The sequence below is a fragment of the Micromys minutus genome, assembly GCF_963924665.1.
Source record: "Micromys minutus genome assembly, chromosome: 1".
In the NCBI taxonomy this organism is placed as follows: Eukaryota; Metazoa; Chordata; class Mammalia; order Rodentia; family Muridae; genus Micromys; species Micromys minutus.
Window position 1 is genome coordinate 104423699 of NC_137969.1, and position 10201 is coordinate 104433899.

A 10201-nucleotide genomic window follows, 5' to 3' on the forward strand; every position below is an offset into this window, starting at 1 on the left:
TGCCCTCCAGCCCTGAAACTCCAGGTACCAGGTGACCCATCCTTGAGCTCCTTCACTAGAGCAGGCCTGAGGGACAGCTTTATGGAGAGGCTAGAAGGGGTATGTGGGGTCTTAAGTAGGGCTACAATAACACAGGCCCTGGGCATGGGACTGAGCTCTGCGGCGTATACTGTCTTTGGGTGCAGCAGGCTGGCATGTAGTTCTGGGAAGGCCAGCCAAGGCTGTTTCTAGCACTTGGCATGCAAACACTTGGCGGCTTAAATGCGGAGAGTTACAGCGTCTTTCAGACTTTGTACCCACGAGAATGGCAGACTCCAATTTCTGCTTATGTAGCAGCTGAGGCCCAGGCACTGGTATTCCTCCTACATCCTGAGGAGATCAGCAGTGCAGATAACACCCCTGTTCTATGAGGGAGTTCTATGAACTGTTCTTGCAACATGTGTGCGTAATATATACTTATGCTGTTGTGTGTCTGTAGAGGCTGGAGGTGAAAATCGGGCACTATTCTCTCTTGCTCCCCACCTTAGTTGAGGCCAGTGCTTACTGAACCTGGGGCTCACTGGCTCCCCCAGCCACCTCACCTTCCACCCCAGCACCTGCCACTGCACCTAGATTTTTACATGGGTGCTGGGGATTCAAACTCAGGTCCTCATGGTTGTGCAGTAAGCCCTTTACCACTGAGCCATCTCGGCAGCCCCTCTGGAAATGTCCCGATGCATTTACTGTAGAAAGGCTGTTGTGCCTCAGATCCCAACATCTGTCTCAAAACCTACCCCTAGACGGAAGAAAAGCTGAGCGTTCAACCAACTGTGGTTGAGTGTGCCGATGGCCTTGCAGAGAGGGTTGGTCTGGGAGTGGAGGATGATGTCCCAAGAGTAGAGGGTGGCACATGGAACCCAGCAGGGAAGCATTAAGCTTTATTGTCATTCCTGATTAGAAAAGTGGGGCCTGAACCCCTGAGTTGGGGGCTGGGGCTCTTCCCCGGTCACTACTGATAAAACATACCAGCATGACCTACAGCCCCGACGGGCATGGCTGCCTCTTGATGGCTGCCAAGCCCAGGCACTGAGGCTGGAGTCAGTGACCACTCCTGGAGCCAGCAGGTACTGATGGTTGTCCAAGGTCCCTGGGTCAGATCAACAAAGGCAGCAGTTTCACAGGGTGACCTGTGCAGGCTCCATGAGAAATAGGGCCACTGATATATCAGCAAAGGGAGGGGCATATCCTGGTCCTTCTGGAATGTCCTGAGACAGAGGCCAGTGCTGGCCCCTTGTCGAGTCCAATCATGGATTTGCTGCATATCCTTGGGTGGGCAGTGACCGTTCTTTGGGCATTGGTTTCTGCGGAGCTGTTCAGTTCTGGTCTTCATGGCCCTGCATCCAGTTCCCACATGCCTTGGGTGGCCGCCCACACAGCAGTCACAGTTGGATGGAAGTCCATCCCTGACCATGGTCCAGCGGTGGCCACCTTCGGCTCTGCGCACAGAAGAGGTATGCTTTGGGGGTACAGCAGTTGCAGGGAGCTGGACAGCTGGGCTGCAGGTCAGGTACCTTTAAGATCTCTGGAAAAGATGAAAAGAGAGGCAGGCGTGAGTGCTGTTAGGCCAGTGCCCAGGATGAAGAGGTACTGAGTTCATGCTCGTGACAAACTTGTGTGCATCAGCGCTACTTAGCCTTGGATGTAAGAACCTGTCCACCACAGACCAGGTGCGGCAGCCCTTTCCACACTGAATACAGTGTTCCTGGGTATTTGTCAGGACTCAAAATAAAGGACATGCCCATAATGGTGACAAGAGCCAGTCAGTACCAGCCATGGCCACTCGCCTAGCAAACCCCATTACTCCAGCTGTCGGCAGCAGCAGACCATGCAGTCAGCAAGAACTTGAAGTCTCCGGAGACAGCTTTAGAGATACCCATGAAGAAGACAGGAGGATGGGGCTATGTTCCCATAGGCCCTAGTACCCTGTTCCAGATGACCTACACACTCAGGGAGCATCAAGAACTGCATCCAGGTGATTAATAAGTGACCTGCTCATACCACATGTGATGATAGCCAGCCCAGAACCCACCACACCTGCAAGCCTCCCATGGCAGTGGCAGCAGCAGGCCTCAGCCTGCCCTGCCAGCTCACCTGGGTGTCCTACTGCCGGGGTGCCACGTCCATTACAGGCTTCTGGACCCCGAAGGCCGTAATGAAGATGTTGACCACCACGATGATGAAAACCAGTCCCGTGGCTAAGTTGTTAAGGAAGTCCAGCTTGGCATGCTTGGCCGGGTTGTTGAGGTCATACTTGACTGTGGGAGAGAGGGGTAGATGCTGCTCAGGGAAGCCTGGCCTGGATCCAAGTGTCTAGGGAGTGTCGAGTGAAGAGAACAGGGCTCATGGCCATAGTCAGGGTTTTGTTCCCCACTGGGGAAAAATGGCCAAAATTAAGTATGGATGTCCCTCTTTTTTATATCTGCCACGTTCTCCATGAGGAAAAGAGAAGGCCAGGCTGGTTAAGTGCAGAGATGTCACTTGTAGATGCCACGCCAGGCCAGGTTGGACCTTGTGAGGGTTACTTTACAGACCCTTCAATCTACTTTAGGCTCTGCTTCTACTCCCATGGCACAGTACAGATTGTGAGATCCTACAACATCCCTCATTAGTCTGAGGTCACATTGCCAGAAAGTAAATGTGGGGCCCTTGCCGTTCCTGACGACATCTTCTACTCTGGACAGGCACCAAGGTTGCCCTGGCAACCCCAGCCCATTTCCTATCAGGTATCCATCCATGCCTATGGTCACCTGTGGGTCATCTGCTAAGGGGACGATCAGTGGTTAAGTTTGGGCATTAGTGGTTGTACTCTACATTTTGGATTTTCACTCAGAACCAGAAAGAAGAGTCTTGGTCCAAGGTCATCTTCTGGGTCCAGAGTCATCTTATATCCAGAACCCCTGACTCTTTATTCTCCATTCCAGAGTCCTTTCCTCACCTCCTGCTCCAGGATTCCTTCCTCACCTCCCAAGACATCACATCTCCCTGAACCCCACCTCGTGACCCAAGGTCTCCTCCTTGATTCCTAGGTGAGGGTCTCTTCTTGGTTTCCTGTATAACTTGGCTGCTCTTTGTTACTAGACATAGGCAGCAGAGTCAGGCCTGAGTTGTTCTGAGCAGGGAACTGGCTGGCAGAAGCTATCGTGTGACAGGGAGCCACAGAGACCTAAGGAAGCAGATACCCAGTTCCCCCTTCTCCTGATCCACCCCACCTCCCAGACCCCGAGGAACCTAACCACACTCGACTCGACCCCACACATCTCCCTCCCCATCCCTAGGGCTGTACAAGCAGCCATGGGTCCTACCCAGGAAGATGAGCAGCACCCCCACTCCGATCTGCAGCACGAGAGAGATGGAGATGAGGACCACAAGGGGCACAAAGAAGGCGAAGTCATTGCCCTGCTCCACCACGGCCTTCAGCTGCGATGCGTTGGCCATGAGCAACGCGATGTCCAGCATGCTCTCCGCAGCGCTCTTCTTGTTGGCATAATGGTTTACATTGATGGGCCGGTTCCTCAGACCCCAGCGGGGTAGCTGTGGGAAGTGAGGTGGTCAGCAGAACAGAGTCAACTTAAGGCTCTCAGGGGAGCTACAGGAAGAGGGCAGAACAGGGCTCTGACCTTCCCTGGGGCTACAGGGAGTTGCCAAGACCTCTGTAGGTAGGGTTTCTGTGGCCCCAACCCTGGCAAACTAAGGAAATTTCCTGGAGTGAAGTTCTGTAGAGAAGGAAACCAGGACACCAACCTCAGCACTCACAGTGGTTTCCAGCAGGAAAACCCCATGACTCTCACCACCCCGTGCAGCAGGTACTCTTCCTGCCTCGGTTCACCTCCCAGCCTCAGCCTTACCCTGCTCAGTGTGACCACACACACAGAAAACACCCTCAGTTACAGCATGGTTTGGTCACCTTGTTTAGCTACAGCTACTCAGGATTATGTGGCATTAAGGGTTCACAGCAGGTGCTCAATAGATGCACCACCACCCTGCATACAGTAGAACAGGATGTGAATCTCCTAATTTCTCATAGTAATGAGATATAGTTCTGAGATTCTTTAGGGGTAGGACCCCTTGGTAGCATCCTCTCTTAGAGTTAGATCCAGTCACTGCCCCTCCCTGGAGGTCATTTCCCAGGTCACCTCCCACCTCTCTTACATGGCCAGTCATAAGGGGCCCTATAGCTCTTTCTCTACCCACAGGGGCTTCCCCTTCCAATATCCCCATGCTTGAGGTTCTCTCTGGAGTCCCCTGCTTCCAGAATACCATCCTTGATTCCCCTGGTAGGACCTGCCCCTCTCCTGTCACGAGAGATCACCTCTCTGGCTGGCCTGCTTCATTCTAAGGTACCTTTAAATGGCTGGCTTCCTCTTTCCACCGAGCTAGTCGCCTCTCTCAAGCTGCCCTGGCCGGGCCCCTTCTTAGCTACCTAGGAAAATCTCACCAAACCTAGGCTTAGCCCTTTGTCCACTGGTGCCCTGAGCCATCGAGCCCTGCACTGTAGCCTCCAGGGAGTGGGCATGGAGCTGAAAGAGGTAGCCAGGGCCTGCTGTTGGCAGCCAGCCACCTGGGGCCACCCCGAAAGATCCTGTTTCTGTACTCATGAAAGATGCAGGGATTGGAGGCAGTGCCGCAAGGCTGCGGGGCAGGCGTCTACTGCACTCACATGACTTTTCTGTAGGCCAGAAAGCCTAAAGCAGGCGCCACCAAACTGAAGGAGCCTTCAGTTGGACAGTGTGTATCGTGAACCTGAGATTTCTTCTGAAGTCAGGTGTTCAAGGCAGTGTGGGTGGTGAGAGGCACGGGCAGGCTCTGCTCCGGAACCTGAGCTAGAACATACAAACCCTAGCCATCAATGTAAGCTGCACTTCGAATAGCAAGCTCACCTGGGTCAAAATTCTTACTCAAGGGCTGGAGAGATGGCTCAGTGGTTAAGAGCACTGACTGCTCTCCCAGAGGTCCTGAGTTCAAATCCCAGCAACCACATGGTGGCTCAAAACCATCTGTAATGGAATCTGATGTCCTCTTCTGGTGTGTCTTAAGATAGCTACAGTGTACTTATATATAATAAATATTTAAATCTTAAAAAAAAAAAACTCTTACTCAAGAGCACATTCCATGTGTGTAGGGGTGGGGGGATGGGTATAGGCATTTGTATATAATTCCATGTGTATAATAGGGATCATGTATGTATTGTAAAAGTTTACATGTGTGTGGGTGCCCATGAGTATGCATATGTGCTCAAAGTACTGTGTATGCATGCCCATGTGTCACACAACACGGACATATAACACATAAGCACATACAGATAAACAGGCCTACACATGTACACATACACAAACACAGAAAGCAGAACTTTTGGTAGCTTAGTTGTTGGAGTAAGGGACTGAGGGATGAAATGAAGCAACAGGCTGAGCTTGCTGGCCGCTGGGCAGCAGGAAGAATTTCTTCTGATTCTGAACCATTTAAAGGCTTCCTGACCACATGGTCACAAGGACAGCAGCATGAATGAACTACCTCATGTCCCTCCCTTCCCCCAATGCTCTCCGCACTTTGTCACAAATGCCTGTGCCCCTGCTGAGCTTACTCACTTAAAGAGCAAACTGAGGCTCTCTATACTGTAAGCTCCTCCCAAAGCCACACAGCAAGTAGAGGTCAGGCTACAAAGTGAACTTTAGGGCTCAGAACCCTGGTGCCGAGACTTTGAAGGGACTGAGATCTTGGGGGTGTGGGGGTGGAGGGGTGGGGGGGGGCTGTCTCTAGTTCAGGACAGCTAGTCTAGCTTAGCTTCAGTGTCTTGTTAGGTCAGAGCTTGTGGAATTAATACCCTGAGGTAGCTCAGAGCCCTTGGGACCAACAGAGGCTACAACTCTCAGCCACCTGCTTACCTTTTACCCTGTAAGATGGTGATACGGGCCTCAGGCTGAGGGACAGACCCAAAGGCAAAGCAGGCTATTAAATGGTGTTAAGCTCTACCTCACCACAGCCTAGATCTGTGTCCCCACATGCTGCCTGTCTCCTCACCTTTGTATATGGGGTTGCCTCTGGGGAACTTGTCTGAAACTGAATAATAGAACACATTACTCTACTAGGGATCAGTAACGAGGGCTGTCTGGGCCACCCAACCATAGATCAGGGGGTCCTGTAGGTCTAACTAGCTGCCTGATCATGCTAGGAAGCCCTTCCAGGCCTGTACCGGTGACCTGGGCAGATCAGGGAACACACTGGTTAATGTGTACCAGGACAGGCGGGAGTTCCCTGAAACCTCAGTGGCAGGTGGGAACTGGCGTGAAGGGGGCTGTTTTCCTCTAAAACCCAGGAAGGACTGTTGTGGGTTACTCAGCCCCTACAGGGGGCTGCACTTGTGAGGGCCTTGTCATAAGGCCTAGGCCCACTTGACTGTCCATGGCTGAGGTGGGAAGGGAGTGGGTACCAAAGAGCTGGCTTAGTCCTAGCACAATGGGGATCTGTGCCCATCAGCTTGGCCCTCAAAGCAGGGTGCCATCCTTCATGAACACACTCCTCCATTCCCAATCTCCTCACACCAATGGCTGTCAAGGTGACTGCTTATCAGTAAAGAGACAGGGAAACGCAGGGGACATTATAAGATGGGGTTCGGAGGCTCTGACCTATGGGGACACCCTACAGCAAGTGGCAGAGCCAGAATGTTCCTTTGCTCTCAATGTCTGGCTCTCCCCGGCGACTTAACTGCAGTCACTGAGCAATACCAGCACAGGGACAAAGACAGGTACAAGGAAAAGAAGGGCCAAGCCAGTCACAGGTCTTCCATTAGCCAAAATGTTGTCCTAGGTGACCTAGAGGTCCAAGTCTAGATAAATCCTGGATGACCTGGCCTGGGCTGCTCAGAGGCCCTGTCAAACACCAGTAGACAGTGGGGGTTACTATGGTATGGTATGCCCACCTAAGCTAGATCCAGCCTTTTGTGTCTGCATTGCCCACGCCCTGGGAGCCCAGGAAGCAAGACTTAAGTTTCTCCTGATTTCACACATATATTCCCGGCAGGAAACCTCAGTGAGACAGCAGGAAGCATGGGAGGTGGGGTCCCTACAGCAGCTGGGCTACGGGCTGGGAAGACTCATTTCCTGTGGGTCAGAACTGACCAGGAGTGACCCCGAGGCCCACTAGGGTGGCCTTTAGAACTTGGCTAAGATCCTGACTGTCCCAGGATCTGCCAGGCAAGCAGAAGGGAGGAAAAAAAGAAGCTTCTCCTGGCAACTGAAGGCAGGCAGAGGAAGGGCAGTGTGCAGGACATAATGCCATGACCTGGAGACCTGAGATATGGTCATAGCTACTTCAGCTTACATTCAGTGAGGGGCAAGAGAACAAGGCAGGCGCCACAGGGTTATGGCCCGGTTTGATCTCAGCCTCCCTCCTACAGTGTTGAGCATGAAGCTGACCCCAGCGTCATGGCGTGAGTATGGCATTTCCACCTTAAACTGGTGTTTGCTGGTTTCTCAGCTGCCAGGTAAAAGTGAGCTAACTCACAGGAACTGGATCAGGCTGTGAACATTTAACAGGGCCTTTAGGTATTGGCTCTGGGGCACCTAGCACCTGGAGGGGCATAGACAGAGATTTCCCCCAGTGTGATGGGAACCAACCAGGATGGCTCTGTTGGGGCTCTGCTACCAGGGAGAGCGTCTCCATAGCCAACACCGCCACATACTGCACTCTGCCGCAAGCATTTCCTTTATGTCAGCCACATAGTTTTTACTTAGCAGAAGCACTTACTATGCCTCCTCCTAGATGATAAACCGAGGCACAGAATGCTGACATGACATACCTCAGAAAGTTGGAGGTAGCATCCTGAGGTTGGGAAGGGGGACAGGGCATCAAACCTTCAAGGTTAGCCACACCTCAAAGAAGCATCCCATCCCCAGTGACTCTAGACAAAACCTCCCACCCAACCCCCCTATCTTTGTCTGATCTCCACTTATACTGTTTCCTCTGCTTAGGTGCTCTTCCATTCACACCAGAGAGCTAGATCTGCCCCTCCAATAAGCCAATGCAAACACCACGCAGGGAGCCTTTCCTGACCCCTATGTTCCCTACCCGCTACCATGGCAGGCAGGCAACCCCACATACCCCTGAGAAGCCAATGTGGTCGATTTCATTCAAGTGGCTCTTCAAAGAAATGGTGGGGGGTACAGCTATCTCCTTCTTGTTCCCAGAGCCAAGACAGTGACCCCTGAGCTATCTGTAGAGCTGAACAGACATAGTATTGAAGGGTAAACCCACTGGTCAGAGACAGCCAGAGTTTCCCTTCAAATCAGCTTCTAAACCACTGATCCACCTGTTCCTGATTTGCATCCCTTGTCCTTAAAGACAGAGAGCTCACTGGTTCTTCATTTAGATCCACATACAAAAGACCCAGACAGATGATGGGCTCCCAAAAGGAATTCAGACAGGGTGTTTCTTGCCTACTCCATCCAGTGTTCACACATTTTGGCAGAGCCCAGCCAGGTCTCAGCTGGCACACCTGAACGGGTTCCAAGGCGCTGTCCTGTTTTCTCATCCGGGAAGAGGCGTTTGTGCCCCCACCTCTTGCTCCTCTGGTCCCTCCTCTCTGAACAACCCCATTCCCACTATATCAACCTGGGCAGAAAGTCTCTGTTCTGGTCTATTTTGCACCACAGAGACTTGTGGAAAATCCCAGCCTGGTGCAATTCCCCACGCCCATTCCTGGGGGGGGGAGGGGGTCGGAAATAGAAGGAATGTCCAAAGTCAACATGTCACAGAGAGCCAGAGGTCCATGCGGGATGGTACAGATGAAGGCTGGGTCCTGGCATGCTCAGGCTCTACCCTGGAGGTAGACTATGAGGTGAGAGGTCAGGAAGGCTGATCCCTCAACATAGGCATCCGACCCCTGCTGTGGTCTTGGCAGGCTAGGCACAGCAAACTCAGGGCAGATCCCTACAGTCCTAGAACGGGCATCCTGTATCTTGAGAGGGTGGCGTTCTGTTTTTCATAGGCAGGTGACCGCAGCAGGGACACAGCCTCGGGTTTCCCCCTATTACTGCTGCAGGCGACCGTGGTCACCGTGTGGTGACGTAGTTGTCTGCCTGGTGCTGGTCTCCAACCAGGAGGCGGTGATTCCGCTCCCGCCCGCCCCAGGGCACGCAGAGGGAGACAGCCCTGAGACGCTGGAAGTTGGAGGGTGGTGTGGGAGGCAGGAGAGTCCCGGAGAGCGGGATGCCAGCCTTCTCCACCCCAGGAGTAGTGCCAGCCAGACACAGGCTCTGCACAGCGGGGAGGCGGCAGCAAGCTAGGTGCCTCTGTCTACCTGCTGTGCTGGCCCCAGATCCGTGGGACCAACACTTGCGCTCGGGACTGGTCAAGCACGACTTTGCCCGGAAGCAGCGGCCACCACCACCCCGCAGTGCGGACGCCTAGCCTACCGGGCCCGACGCCCACAGGTGCCCGCTGCCGAGCAGGGCCCAGAGAGGTCGGCGCCGGCCAAGGTCACACAGCAGCCTGGGCAGGCGGTGTTGAGGTCTTACCGGGGCATCGGGGGAACCCGGGGAGCCCGGGCGCAGGTCGCCGTTGAGCTCATACTCCTCAGTGCCAGACTCCATGGTGCGGCCGCCCAGGCCGCCCAGCACACGGCCTGAGCGCGCCCACGCCCGCGCCTTCGCTACGGGCTACGGCTGTGCGCCCGCCCCCGGCCCGCCCCGACACGCCCCCGGCCCGCTCCCGACACGCCCCCCGCGCGCCACCGCCCCGGGACTCCGCCTCCACCCGGGGCGGGCCCGGGCCTAGACGCCAACTGCTGGGATCGCGCCTGGGCAGGATAACACTTCCCGGGCATTGATCTCAATTCTCAGGCACTTTCATGATGGCTAGGGCAAGCAGCCCGGCGCCTGTCCCCGCGATGACATCGGGGGTCCCCAGGGACCCTGTCTCCAAGTCGTTGATTAAGCGGACCCCTCCTTCCCCGCTCTGAACTTTGAACGTGAGCACTTGATCTTATAAGAAATGAGGCCAAGGGCGAGCCCCATGCTGTCCCGAGGTGAGGTTTGGTTTTTTTTTTTTTTGTTCCCCCTTGGTGAGGACACGCCCTGAGGGTGTAAGTCCCTTCAGGGTAACTCAACACAGGAAAAGGTTGTCAACGGTTACTCTAGGGCCCTCAGCTGTTCGGCCTGGAGAATAGAGA

General features: G+C 54.0%; 1 protein-coding gene across 1 annotated transcript; it reads right to left on the reverse strand.

The window, feature by feature from the left end:
* Window positions 1-896: 896 nt before the first annotated feature.
* NINJ1 (ninjurin 1) lies at window positions 897-9683 on the reverse strand. The gene is made up of 4 exons (XM_080929538.1): window positions 9549-9683; window positions 3342-3570; window positions 2131-2294; window positions 897-1561 (listed from the first exon to the last, which is right to left on the reverse strand). The coding sequence occupies exons 1-3, from the start codon at window positions 9621-9623 to the stop codon at window positions 2140-2142; spliced, it is 459 nt and encodes a 152-aa protein (XP_080785664.1). The 5' UTR covers window positions 9624-9683; the 3' UTR covers window positions 897-1561; window positions 2131-2139.
* Between the last annotated feature and the right edge of the window lie 518 nt (window positions 9684-10201).

What these genes read in the sequence shown, in the direction of transcription:
- NINJ1 (XM_080929538.1), bottom strand. Translation starts at nt 9,623, where the DNA reads ATGGAGTCTGGCACTGAGGAGTATGAGCTCAACGGCGACCTGCGCCCG. An exon ending in CGGGTTCCCCCGATGCCCCG is followed by an intron (nt 3,571 to 9,548) that starts GTAAGACCTCAA and finishes CACTTCCCACAG; the next exon opens with CTACCCCGCTGGGGTCTGAG. An exon ending in GGTGCTGCTCATCTTCCTGG is followed by an intron (nt 2,295 to 3,341) that starts GTAGGACCCATG and finishes TCTCTCCCACAG; the next exon opens with TCAAGTATGACCTCAACAAC.